At 34.2% G+C, this 14,657-nt stretch overlaps 1 protein-coding gene across 7 annotated transcripts in view; it reads right to left on the reverse strand.

Moving 5' to 3' along the window:
• The window catches only part of CCDC88A (coiled-coil domain containing 88A), a 141,743-nt gene that overhangs the window by 16,828 nt on the left and 110,258 nt on the right, over positions 1 to 14,657 (reverse strand). For 5 of the 7 annotated variants that reach the window (XR_006200674.1, XM_042932306.1, XM_042932304.1 and 2 more), the window contains exons 19-26: positions 13,734 to 13,814; positions 13,376 to 13,537; positions 11,794 to 12,071; positions 11,466 to 11,609; positions 8,137 to 8,323; positions 3,939 to 4,084; positions 718 to 810; positions 381 to 595 (exon numbers count right to left, since the gene is read on the reverse strand). Coding sequence is in view for 6 of the 7 variants with exons in the window: in XM_042932306.1 (XP_042788240.1) it covers positions 381 to 595; positions 718 to 810; positions 3,939 to 4,084; positions 8,137 to 8,323; positions 11,466 to 11,609; positions 11,794 to 12,071; positions 13,376 to 13,537; positions 13,734 to 13,814 (1,306 nt within the window). In the remaining variant the exon portion in view is untranslated. The remainder of the gene's footprint in view (positions 1 to 380; positions 596 to 717; positions 811 to 3,938; positions 4,085 to 8,136; positions 8,324 to 11,465; positions 11,610 to 11,793; positions 12,072 to 13,375; positions 13,538 to 13,733; positions 13,815 to 14,657) is intronic. The other 2 variants (XM_042932307.1, XM_042932305.1) reach the window with 1 other exon arrangement.

The raw sequence follows: 14,657 nt of genomic DNA on the forward strand, positions 1-14,657 counted from the left end.
ATTTCTCACTTGCTCTTCAAAATCACCCTGTATAGTATGACACAAAGGTGAAAGGAGTGCCCATATAAATAGAACTAACAAGTGGCAGAGATATTCTGGCTCTTATTTCAATGTTCTTTCAACACTTGTTTTACCTTCCTGGCTAAATGATGGTAATTCTGCGTTTGGTGTATCTCTAAACACATAATATATAAAATCATGTGGTTATGCAGTATTGCAGTATTTAGTGAATTTTATAATCATATAGAGTTAAAAAAGAAATGCATTCATCAGACTAATACCCCAAAGGGCTATGGAAGTTACAAGTTAAAGAAATCTTTTTGAAAGGATTCTAAAGCAATACTAGAGATCACAAATGTTTAAAGAGTTTAAGCACTCACTGCTGCTTTTCTTGGTCCCCAAAGTTTGGCCATCTTCTAAAGAATTTGAGCCTACTGAAGAACTATCTTGACTATCTTGATGGGGGAGTTGAAGAAATCCTTCACTGGAGTCTGAGCGGGTAGGTGTTAATGTAAGAGATTTCTGACGTTCCCGATTAATATCTTTCTTAGATTTTATCAATTTTCTCATTTTTAGAGTAATCCAGTTGCCTCTCCTAATAGAATAATTTAAAAAGCTCTTATGAGTCTAAAATTCAACATATAAATTCTTCACAAAATTAGAAGTCTTAACTTTTTTTTTCCAAAATAACAATGAGTAAAACTTGGTTAACAGTACCTTCTAGGGGGAGATGGGTCATAAAATTTGTATTGATCCATTATTTTCTCTTCTAATTTCTCCTTTTGTCGTCTTAATTCATTTAATTTATCGCTATAAATATAAAAACTGCATTTTAGGACATGCACCATTATTTTGTACAGTTATGAATATTATTTTGTGACTAGAATCTAATTTCTCTCCAAAACATAAACAAATACAGATGCCATAGTTGACAACTAAGAATTTATTAGGTATTCACAACGGGATTTTTTCCAAGTTTCTCCTTTTCTTTATATTTTCAAACTTACTTAATAAAAGGATATAGAATTCAATTCTTGAATACAACTTACTTGTTTGAAGAAAAATTTCCTTATTACATTCTCATCCTGACAAAGGAATTCTCTCAACATCTTTTAACAGCTATCAAGCAACACCATATCAATAGTGACTATTCTCCTATTCTTGAATCTTTAGTATCTCACATCACTGTTGGTGATTTAATATAATTTATGTAAGTAAAAACCTTTTCAATGGTTTGCTTACAACTGTAGATATGATAAGTGATATTGTAATCACATCTTCATGAAAACAGACTTTTTTCCTTATGGCAGAATTAATTAGGCTTAATTTATGTCTAAAGAACTATTTTCTGCCTCTAGCAATACATGAATTACACTAGTTTCACCACATCTTAGTGTCATTTATGTTCTTGGTAGTATATATTATATAGGGAAACATCAAAGACCAAAGTAAAATGATCTTTCTAAAAAAAGTGTGATGCCACAGTGATGCTGTTTACTCAAAAATATTTAGTGATAATTTACAATAAGGAAGACACAGAGACCATATAAGGATGAATAACAAGTAGCTCAACTCTGCTTATAATACAGTAGGAGAGAGAACATAAACACATAAATGACTATTACAATCCAAGTCAGTAGTGATACCAAAATAAAAGCACTAAGTATGAAGAACTTACAAAGGCAAAATATTTCTATCTTGGATGACCAAAGAAAGTCTTGTGGAGAAAATGCCCATATTAGATAGACTGAAAAGATAAGAATGCTAAATTAAGCAATTTAGTTGAGGGGAAGCAGTGAGGGATTTTCAGGTTTAGATTTTGCTCAACAGGAAATCAGAAGCACTGAAGGTTTCATTACAAAGTGACATTATGAAATCTTTGCCTCAGGTACCCTTAACTCCCTAATGAAAAAGAACTTATCAAAAAGGATGCGGGTAAAGAAAGCAACCAGGAGGCTAATGAAGTAGTCAGTATAGTTGAGCTGTCAGGCTGAATTAGGGTAGTAGGAACCAGAATGAATGGATCCGGATCTGAAAGAATTGTTTGAAGATGCTTTGTGAAAAGGCGTCACCAACAATTATAGCAGAGCACAACAGCAAATGGTCTATACCTCCCAACTGTTTTCTCTTTTTATCTGTTGAAATATTGTCAGGAACTTCCAAGTACTACCTGTTCAAATCTACTCAGGCCCAAATCCCTGATTTAGCAGATCCCTCTACTTAATGGAAACTGTCACTTCTTCTAGGACCATATGACAGAGGCATTTAGCTAAAACTGACATAGAATATGAATATTTTTAATTTAAATTCAAAAAGTCAGGGGGTGCCTGGATGGCTCAGTCAGTTATGCATCTGACTCAATTCTAGCTCAGGTCATGCTCTCATGGTTCATGGGAGCAAGCCCTACTTTGGGCTCTGTGCTGACAGTGTAGAGCCTACTTGGGATTCTCCCTGCCCGCCCCTGCCCTCGCCCTCTCCAAAAATAAATAAATAAACATTAAAAAAATAAATTCAAAAAGTCAGAATAGATATTAATGTTTTTTGTCAGTCAACAATTACTGAAACTTTGGAAATGGGTTATTCATCAAGGGCCAGAATATTAAGATGATAAAATTTTGGAAAATGCCTCAAAAAACTCAAATGTCAAGAGCTTTACATACAGTTACTACTTCTTAAGCTAAAAGACCTCTATGGCAGAGAGTAAAAGCATACATACCCCTGAAATGATTGAAGGTGTAGTCCAAAGTGGCCAGCCACTTGGACTTGGACATTTCTTTGAAGTTTTGCATTTATCTTAAGAGCTCATGCAAACTCTGCCTTTTGTTCCATAAACATGTGTTAATATAAAGATCATGTTCCCTGCTCCAAATTTTATAAGAAAACTGATGCTTCAAAAAATGTCTGATATATCCTGGTTTCATATATGCCCCAGCTCACCATCTAATAGATTAGGAGATGCCTCATTTCATCATCTGTGCTATTTCTATTATACTGTAGTGTTTTACATTCAGGAAGGGAACGGGGGAGAGAAGAATTTAGTAAAGCTGAATCTCGGTGTAATACAAAGATCATCCACTGAGCTGCTCAGGCCCAAATCCCTGATTTAGCAGATCCCTCTACTTAATGGAAACATAACTCACCAATATGAAGCCTTGCCAATCTCTCTCTTACAACTCATATTTGATCTCAACTACCACTGCTTATGAATTATGTTTCACTAGATTATTGCAACAGTCTTTCTAAAACTTACTCCTTGTCTCTCTATTCTCAGAACCTCCAATCTGTACTCTAAAATGTCATCAGTGCCTTTTAAAAAAAACACAAATCTAATCATTTTACTCCCCGGCTCAATTTTTTTCAGCAACTCCTTTGTATGGCACAGAAAAACCTTTGTGAAATGGTTACTAAGTTTTTAGCCACTTGTCTATTGCTCCTTATTCCTCAATTTTGCTCCAGGAGGAACTATAATTTTTAGGTTCTATACCATACCATAACACACCTTCAATATACCTCCACGTTACTTCATTTGTGCTCTCTGGCCTGGTATGTCTCCTCAGGCAAACTCCCATGACCCTTTAAATCTTAGCTCAAGTAATCATCTTTGGAAAGTCCACCTTGCCTCTTTCAGACTAAGTTACTTCTTCCCCCTGTATTTGCTATATTTATATGGCCTCATATACATACTTCCGTTACAGCAATTATTTGTATTTCTTGCTTTATGTTACTAGTTTCTTAAGAGTAGGACCTATGTGTTTTCATATTAGCATTTCTGGTTACTAGCAGAGTGCCTGGAACATAAGCATTCAAAAAAATTTAAGTAGAAATAATAATGTTGAAAATTAAAAACAGTAGCAGTGACTGTGACAGTACGGTGACTATCTCTGTCACCGTATGGCAATGATAAAATGATGAGTAATATTTTAAAATTTGGTACCTACATGTATTGTCTTTGTTCAACATGAAAGAGATCTTTGCTTTCCATATTTTGCTCCAATAGTGTTCTGTTCTGTAGCATTAATGTCTGAATTTGATCTAGTAGATGTCGATTTTCTTCTTCTAAATTTCCTTTAAGTTGGCTTAGCAACTGTTTAAACACAAACATTTAAAAAAAATCAACATTTACATTTAACAGAAATCACCCGAAACATCTGAAAAATATAAAGGGCTTCACAAAGATTGCAGTCTTCTGCTACTTGAATAATTAGATGGTTGCACTTTGATCAGAACATGATTGATTATTTTAGTTATAATGACAGCCAAAATACTGAGTTATGTGTTGTGCACACATTTTTTAAAATTCTTACAAATAGTGGTAATTTAACATATAATAAATTACTAGTTTCACAAACACCTGCTTTCTTCAAACCGTTTAACTTCTAGTCCAAAAGCTACCTGGCCTTCTATTTAAGGAGCTATGAAACACTGGACAAGTTAATTAATTCTCTGGGCTTTAATGACCTCATCTATAAAATGATAATAACTCCCACACCAGACTGTTGCAAGGATTAAATAATATATGTAAAGTATCTTTTGTCATACCTATAACACAAAGTAGATACTTAATATACCTCATTCTTTCCTCAACCACTGTTTTTTAGGAATCTTAAAAGTGTATAGTCTTTATAGCTTGATCAAAGGGACTCAGGTAGTCGTGTCAATGGCTGGTGTCACTAGGCTGATACTATTGGTAGTGGGCTGCCAGCAGCACTGGGCTGCTTCTTTGTAGCTAGAAGAAATTAGAAATATGCCTTAGTTAGGCTAGAGGTTCCCGTAGAAGTCAGAAAGCCCAAAGTAGTGACTTTCAAACTTTAACATCACTTGCAGAGTTTATTTAAAAATGTGGATTTCTGGGTCCTAGCATTCAAATTCAGCTGGTCTGGAGTAGAGCCCAGAGATCTGTAGTTTAAAAAAAAAAAAAAAAAAAAAAAAGCCAACAACAAGCCCTCCTGTGGGGGAGTGGGCGGGGGTGGGGAAGGAAAAGAAACATTTTGAAAACTCTCATAAGATACAGAAAAGCAGATAGTATAATACTATGAATATCCATAAACAGGCATTTAGATCTAACTGCTATTAATATTGTGCTGTATTTGTTTTATCAATATATTGTTAAATTGAAATACAACATGTGGTAGATTCGTTGCAAGATTGAATGCAGTTATTCTCCTCCCTGTACCTACACCTTCTTGTGCTGTGACTTCGTACTTTTACCATCAAGAGGTGGAACTTATTTTCTGTCTTTCTGAATTTGGAAAGTCTTTGTCCATGAAAAGTAAGTGGTAGTGATGGAAGCTCCAAGCCTAGGCCTCAAGAGCCTTCTGTGCTTCCACTTGGAATTCTGCTGGAGGATGAGAGACAATGTGGCACAGAGAAGAGTTATGCCAGCTAGGGCCACCTTAGGCCAGTCAGCCCACTCTCAAAGAATGTACCAGTTAAATGCAGATATAGGAGCAACCTCTACTAAGATCAAATGATCTTGGTCCACACATCAATACATGCTATCAGCACATCTGCTCAGCCAATCCACAGATCATGAGCAAAAATAAGTATTTATTGTCCATTACCAAAGGTTCTATGTTGTTATACAGCATTAATTACTGTGTCAATAGACAACTGATAAAGCATATATATAGAAAAGGGAAGAAATTTTAAGTAGATATAGCTCAGTGAATTAGAGCAAAGTGAACACATGTGTGGAAGGAACCAGCACACTGATCAAGAAACAGCTCGTTAACCGTATTTCAGAAACACCTTGTGCTCCCTTCCAATCACCATCCCTTCCCACAAAGATTAATTGCTATCCTGGCCTCTAACACTATGGATTGATTTTCTCCCTCTAAATAATGTTATTATATGACTTAACCCATAGTCAAGGGTTAACATTTGACTGGGTTGGGACAATCAGCCAGAGATAAGTAGTTCGCTAGTTCCCTGTCTGGTCTCTCCTGGATAGCTTTTTGGACCACCAGTGTCATGTGGAACTTGATCAAGATTCACTGTGGCTGAATATCTCATTCCTTGATTCTCCTAGTGAAATTTTTGACTAATTTGCCAATCTATTACTTGCCTCAACCAATATTCCAACCTCAGGCCATGTGAAAGTTGACCTTTGACAACTCTCTTGGGGATGGGGACTTTTTTGTGCTCTGCTCAAATCAAATCAATCTGCTCTGGTAGCAAAGTTGATGGTTTTCACAGTATGCCCCTCACCTAAACTACCAGGTGTTGGAACTGGGAAAGGGGGAGGGGAATGGGAGAAATCACAAGATAAAATGCCTCAGACAACCAGAGTTCCTATCCAAAGTTGAGTAGCTTTTCTTGAATAAATGCTTCTCAATTTGTTGAACATCTTTCCTTGAGGTCCAGAGTCCTATATTGGTTGTTTTTGACAATTCTGCCCAATTTTATTGTTTCTTAGGGAGTTGATTTGCCCTATTCCTCATTCTGTAAGTCCATCGCTCCATATATATTTTATTTAGACTTTTATAAATCACAGGCAGAATGAATATTCTGTACTTTCTGAGCCTTGTTGGATAATTAAATGTATATGATTTTTATTAAACTAATTTTTCTTTCTATTGGTTTATCATTTCAGACAAAAAACTTGTAAGTATTATTTTCTGAAAATCTATTCCTATTTTCCTTTAAAGACTAGCTTAAGTGCTTGTTTCTTAAAAGTGCCATGAAATTGAGGTGTTAAGCTATATTCAAACGTCAATGATTTGGGGACTAACTAATAAAATTTAAGGATTATTTAAGGCTTTCAGTATCCTTTTATATTTTAAAACTTTTATTGCTTTATCAAACCATCACAAAGAGAGGCATGGGGATGTCTGGGTGGCTCAGTTGGTTAAGTGTCCAACTCTTGATTTTGGTTCAGATCATGATCTCACAGTTCGTGAGTTTGAGTCCAAAACCGGGCTCTGCACTGACAGTGTATAGAGTCTGGTTGGGATTCTCTCTCTCCCTCCTTCTCTGTGTGCACACACACACTCTTTCTCAAAATAAATAAACTTCAAGAAAAATAAATAAAACGTAAACAACAAAGAGAGGCATGGAATTATATTAAGAACACAACTGTATACATAAGGCCAATGTCATTTCTGTTCAAAATGCTCAAATGGCTCTGGTGTTTTACTCTGAATAAAGTTATCTTGGTTCAAGGATGCCTATTAAAATCTCAATCTATACTTCTTCATCCACCCTGGAAGCCCTCAATATCCCCTTTTACCCTACTTCATTTTTACTTGCACATAACTTATCTACCTTGTAACATATTGTATGTTGCAGACTAATTTTCAAAATAGGTAGAGCAGTATTTCCAGTCCATATGCTCTTGTAGAACCTTGACATTCTCCACCAAGAGGCTGAGTCTATTTTCTCTTTCCCTTAAATCTGAATGGAATTTTGACTGCCTCAGTGAACAGAATGCAGGGGAAATGATGCTGCATGACTTCTGAGATTTGATCATCAAAGCAAAGATGGCTTCTGTCTTGTTCTCACCATGTTGTGAGAAAGCCCCAACGAGCCCTCAGAGACACTACGTAGAGAGAAAACTGATGCCTCCAGCTGATGGCCAGCATCAACTACCGAACATGCATTCACCTTTCAATCTTCAGGCTAGGGGCCCAGTGGCAAGTGAAGCAGAGATAAACTGGTCCCACTATCCCTGTCCAAATTCTGATCCACAGATCGGTGAGCCTAATAAATGATTGTTTTACCACCAAGTTTTGGGGTAAAGTGCTATATAGCCATGTTACAAAACACTGAAACACTATGAATTTCACTTACTTGTGTTTGTCTATTTCCTTCCACCAGAATAAGCTCCACAAAGGGAGATTTTTACCTTTTTGGTTTCCTAGTACATGCTAGGTGGTAAGTAAACATTTTTTTCATTAAGCAAGGGCACAGTTTTACATTTTCAAAGTATCTGGACATGTCAGTTTAAACTAATAGTAAACAATGTTGATACTAATAATAACAGAAGTTTTTCTGAATTAGTTGTGAATTTCAATTATCCCTGATCACTTCTTTTAGAAATACCCCACAAAATATATACTGCTATCATCATTTTAATATGATTGTTTACTTTTTAGGCATGTCTTGACTCCCAAAATGAAAAAACTTGGTAAAGCTCACCTCACACTGGTTATTGAGCTTGGTGGATGTGATGTCCAACTGTTGGTATTGTTCCTTTAACTTTGAAAATTCAGCTTCTAATCTGGTTTGTTCCAGTTTGGAATTATTTAGAAGACTTTTCAAGTTTTTATGGTCAGTTTGTAAAACTTCAGTTTCTTTTACAAGCTGATTATATGTATGATTCAACCTATTTAGAAATCATGACAGAAATAGAATTAGAATCCTTAATAGCTTTCATTGTAATTTACACAGTGTGAAAATGCTGTGGATCACAGACATACTTAAAGAATATAAGACTCTTGCCAGTGACTAAACTCTTAAAAAATCAGCCTCTATTCTGTAAAACTAGATTAAAAAAATTCAGACTACTCTTCTTTTGAATCTTCCAGCATTTAAATGTTTAAGAAGACACATAATTTTATCATTAAAATGTGAAGTACTAATAAGAAAATATTTAGATTAAAGGACAGAAGAGAAAATAACCAATCCTGTTTAGATCTCATAGAGAAGTTTAAAATTCTAAAATTCAACGTGAAAATTCAAGAAAGATCAAGAGAATCAATCAATGCAGTACAAGAAATGATAGTCCATCAATCTGTTGCCAGATAATGGAGATATACAGGCTTAAACCAAAATTTTAGTTATTGAGATTTCCACAGCTGTGACAAATTATCCATGTTTATGTAGTCTCCAATTATTGAGAAATTGGAGATTTTTTCTGAAAAAACTTTTAGATTTTTTATAAAAAATCAAACCATACACCTAACTTATCTGTTTCTTTCCATTATACCCTCAGAACAAAGTCCACTGACATCTAAGAGCAGAGGTCAGCAACTTTTTCTATAAAGGACCAGAGTAAATATCTTAGACTTTGTGGGTCACATGCAATATACAGCAAACTCTTTTCCTCTATGTGCCCCCCCGCAACCTTTTACAATGTAAAAACTATTTTCAGTTTGGGAGCTGAACCAAAACAGGATGGAATTGTTAAATTACTACATTGTACTACTGAAACCAATATAACACTGTATGTTAACTAACAAATCAAAATAAAAACTTAAAGTAAAAAAATAAAAAGAAGAGCTATATAATAAAATTTGTTTTTAAATGTGGAAAACAAAAACAAAAACAAAAAACAAAATCAGAATGCAGCCTGGATTTGGCCCACTGAGCTAGCTGCCTGTAGTTTAACAACCTTTATCTTACAGCATTAAGAACAGGATGGGACTTGTTCAAAACACCTAACAATCTGCTTCAACTCATTCCCCAAAGAACTGAGTCAGCTTACAAGAATTATAAATAACAAAATAGTATGTTTAAAAATCAAGACTTGGTAAAAAATAAATAAATAAAATGGCAAGACCAGAAACATACAGAAAATGTTCCATAAGTAAGTTGAATCCATGAATGAATGTATGCCATGAGTTATTAACAGCTGGTCAGATCTGAGACACACAATCAGCTACACGGTATATGTCAGTATCTATGGAGATCAAAGATTTACTTACTGACGCTTCATGGGGGTGGGATATGAAGAGATACAATATACAATGTCCTCAACACCATCTCTCTGGCAAATGCTAAAATGAGCTCTTAAAGAGAGTTTTTTACAATATCCCTTAAAGCTGAGAACATTAACACCAAAATGCAATTCAGTGAACACAATACTAAAGAGGCCAAAACAAACCAGTCCATATAATAAACATTCCTGATTTGGCATTATCAAAGATTAAAACTTAGGTTATTTAGAGGAATGGATAAACAAACTATTGTTCTTCAGAATTTTTTTTTTTTTTTTTTTTTTTTTTTTTTTTGTGAAAGAGCTCTTTCAAGGTTTTGCTTAAAACCTTTTCTTCCTTTACAACATAGACATGCATGCATAAAAGCTGGGATAGAACAGCTTTGAGAGATAGAGAATACTATCACACTTCCCTTTCAAGCCTGCAGAGTCTTCTGGTTCAAGATCATCATGCTCAATTTCTTCTTATCATTTAGGCTAAGCTCCTTCTCAGAAGGCTCCTCAGAAATGAATACAATTAGATTCCTAGAAGGCCTATCCAAACTCACCAACTGACCCAGTTTGTTGCAAATTCCAATAGTGGAAAAAGGTTAGGTTCAAGATGGGACTTTGATATTAAATGCCTTCCTCAATGTTATGTGCGTAATAAAAAAGACCCTGTCTTGGGGTGCCTGGGTAGCTCAGTTGGTTGAGCGTCCAACTTCGGCTCAGGTCATGATCTCATAGTTTGTGGGTTCGGGCCCTGCGTCGGGCTCTGTGCTGACAGCTCAGAGCCTGGAGCTGCTTTGGATTCTGTGTCCCCCTTCTCTCTGCCCCTCCCCCAATGGCACTGTCTCTCTCTCTCTCTCAAAAATAATAAAATAATATTTAAAAAAATTTTTAAAGACCCTGTCTAAAGGTATTCTATAACTTGTCACAATTTAGTCTTCTACTGAACATACTTTAATATCCTTCTCGATTCTAGCTTGGTGTTGAGCTTATTGAAAGTCAAATCCCCTAGTACACTATTTCTAGTTATAACAATTACTAAATTAAAAACTATTGAGCATGAATATGAAAATGGCTCCACACACTTAGAGGGATTATTTTTTTTGTAAAGAAAAAGAAATAGAAATCGAAAAATGGATTATATTAAATTCATAACAGGACAATAGTCAATGAATGACCCCCACTTGAATTTTTTTGTGCTGCCTTTTAGCACTTCAGCTATGGTTAAGTCTAAGTGCAGTGCCAATGTTCAGGCTGCTTAAACTGTCAAAGGTTTCTAAAAACCCTTTGAAATGTACCCTTATGAAGCAGGCAAATTACCAGTTGGCAAGTTTTGATTTTCCCAAAGCTACAAATTAAACAATAATTGCCCCATGCAATATGAGAACCATTAATGCCTAAGACAGTTAAAAATAAGAGTTCAAATCAGTCAGCTAGAAAACAGGAGGCTGCTTACTTGTAGCAACTTTGAAAGACAAGAACTGAGATATCAGACTAGCAAAAAGACAAACATAAAGAATCAGATTTCATTACATTCTGTAGCAATAAAGCGCGTAAATGCTATCAAGGTACAGATTTCTTTATATAATGTGGCTTAAAAAATTAATTAGTTGAATAAATCAAGAGAGAAACAGTAAGAGAAAACAAGGGACCAAGGTTTTCAAGCCATTTTATAACTAGCTGCATGATTTTGGTGGGTAATTTACATGTTGTTCTGGGGACTCTTTAAAAATTCTAAATTACAGATGGTAATGCAAAGGGGGCAGTATACACTCTGGATGTAATGAATAATATAAAACTAAAATATATAAATATTTATTACCTATCATTTTCACCACAAAGTTTCTTATATTCTGCAGCTATAGTCTCATGGTTTTTGTTTTCAAGCAGCATTTTTTCCTGTTCTACTTTCAGTGTTTTTTCCAAATCTTCCAATTGTCCTTTCCGTTTTAGTAACTGATTGTAACTGGGAAAAAAAGGTATTTGGTTTATAATATTTCTTTAGAAAAAAGAAAATACTTTAGAAACAAAGAAAACAAGAGTAATTTATTAATAAGTATCACATAAACATGATAAATTTCCTATATAAATTATCTTAGTTCTGTTTAACATAAAATTTATTATATTATCTAAAGAAGATAATAAATTACCGATCTTCAAGGTCTTTATGTTCTACTTCAAGATTTTTGTGGGCAGACTTCAGAGTTCCATGTTTAGCGATGAGAGACTCATACTCTGAAGCCTGCCGTTCATGAAGAAGTTCCAGCTTTTCATGATCTTTGATCAGAGAATCATAGAGAGATTTCAGGTCTTCTCGCTCTTTGATTACAGCTTCATTTTCATTTTCTAAGGAAGACTGCTGGATTAGGAGTTGTGCATTCTGGTTCATCAGTGAAGTACTTTGGGAATTAAGGGTAGAATTTTCAACCTGTAAGAACGCATATTGTTATCAGACATAAATAGCTACCTGCTCTTTGAGAAGACACAAATATGTGGTATGTGTTTATTACAGATAAAATAATTTTCCCATGTTAAAAATTATTCAAAAATATAACTAATGGCAACATAAAAAATATAAAAGATAACAGTGACTTTAAGGAGCTCTATATAAATCACAACAGATTATTTCATACTATACTGAGAAAGTTTGGTTTTTATAAGTATCCCAAAGAAAAAGCCTACAATTTAATTTTTATTTTTGGCAGATGTTATTAAAAATTATTATGAGATATATACCATACATGTTTTGGATTCAATTATTTTAAATGAAGGTGATTAGAAACAATTTGTATTCCACTCATGAAAAACTACAGAATCCAAAATGCTAATTTATCACTTCCTAAAAGTTGAGGGTTGACAGAACTGAAAAATTACTTGTGACATTTCAACTGGAAATTTTCTCAAGAGTCTACATTAACTTAGCATGTGTTTTACCATGTGGAAAAGAGTTACAGAAAGAACTTTCAGATTTGGAGATGGAATTTTTTCCTCTGGCTCTTTAAGAGGTTTCAAAGAGTTACACTTTCCCAGACCTGATCGTTCTATTTGAAAAGACACTGCAGCATTAAGTGCAAGATTGATCCTCTGAACCAAGGAAAAGTCTGAAGACAAAATTCTCATGCTGTGTTGGTTTCTAATAACTGATATGAAAGCTGTAAAAATGAAATAAGCAATGGTATGTTGCAACCATATTCTAAAGCAAAGGTTTCTGCTTAATTACAGTCAACTTGCTGAAACAGGTAAAAGGCCATAAAGTAAACATAAATAAAATAAAGATGAAATTATATTTTAACTAAGTATTTTATTTTGCTTATTTATTTATTTTGTTTAATGCTGGGCCTTTCTGGCAGGTGCTGCTGAAGCGCCCCTGGCTCCTTGTGCAGGCTCCTGTTGTGCTCTACTATGGCCCTGGGCACTCCCATAAATAAGTATTTTAAATAAAAAATTTTAAATATAAACAAAGTTTTTTAGTAATTTAAATAAAGATAAAATTACCTTTATTTTATTTATGTTCATTGAATGAATTTGTTAGTTAATATTTAGAGGCTCTGACATTTAAAAAAATGCTGATATATGAAAGTCTGGTATAGCACTAAATAGATTTTATCATCCATTAATTTATCTCCCATTAAATTCACTCACTAAGAAACAATGTTACCATGTCCAGTTATCCTTATTTTAAGAGCATAATTCAAAAATTTGGTTGCACATCCCCAAATATTACATTACAACCTGAAGCTTCGCATTCTGCGTTTGAAGAGTAGTATTCTGCTCCTGTAAGGATACTGTCTGCCTCTGAAGTGCAAGAATCTGAGCCTGCAAATTATTGTTCTGTGTCTCAAGTTGCTTCAGTTGAGTTTTCAGTGCTTGCTTCTCTGCTTGCAATGTAGCATTCTTAATAAAGAAAACACATTTTAAAAAGCAACAAACATTTCTGTTTAACAGATATTATAATTTCATAACAACTATTACCATTATAATCCAAAAAAAATCCCAACAACCTTAAAAGAGTTAAACAGTTCCCTACTATTCCAAATTGTAAAGAGAGATTTAATCTAAGAGAAAGAAAATGATAATACTAAAACCTTACCATACTATTGTGTCTCTGTACTGTCTGCTTTATAGCGTCCAAAAAATAAAATATTCCATTCTCAATAATTAACATAAGAAACTAGAATGGAGACAGGGAGGCAAACCATAAGAGACTCTTAAACACAGAGGACTAACCAGAGTTGCTGGAGGGGAGTAGATGGGGGGATGGGTTACATGGGTGATGGGCATTAAGGAGGGCACTTTTTGGGATGAGCACTGGGCATCACATGTAAGACATGAATCACTGGATTCTACTCCTGAAGCCAAGACTACACTGTATGTTAACTAACTTGAATTTAAATTAAAAAAAAAAAAAAAGAAACTAGAATGGGGTGTTAAATCCTTTTTGTAGTGTTCAAAAGTGCATGGGATTGTGTCTAGCCAATGAAGTGCACATTTTCTAATTGCCCAAAGGCAAATACATATAGGCGAGTGCTGGTCCCAGGGGTAGCAGCAAAACTATTTTATAAACACAAATTTAAGAGAGAAGCAGAACAATTTCAACTATGTGTTTAAAAAATTTAGGCCATAATTGACCTAACAGATGTTATATATTTTCTGTAGTGATTTTTTTTTTCTATAGTATAAAACACTCACTAAAACTCTATCTCATCTATAGGACTTCTGGAGCAAATCCAAACAAAACATACAATTTTCAATTTTTCGAGTACATTTGAACATATTTCAATTATATAGTTAAACAGTTGAATTACTATGCAAATAATAGATCATTATTAATTTAATGCAATATATATTAACTGTTTGCCATAGATACTGTATTTTTAGGATTATTTCTAAATAGCATTTCATAAAAAATTAGTATCAAAAAGTATAAACAAAGAACCCTCTAGAAAACTGAAATAAAACTTTATATATAAAAAGGCCAGAATTTGTTGCATATAACTGTGATATGCATAAAAAG

The sequence above is a fragment of the Panthera leo genome, chromosome A3, assembly GCF_018350215.1.
Source record: "Panthera leo isolate Ple1 chromosome A3, P.leo_Ple1_pat1.1, whole genome shotgun sequence".
NCBI classification, from domain to species: Eukaryota; Metazoa; Chordata; class Mammalia; order Carnivora; family Felidae; genus Panthera; species Panthera leo.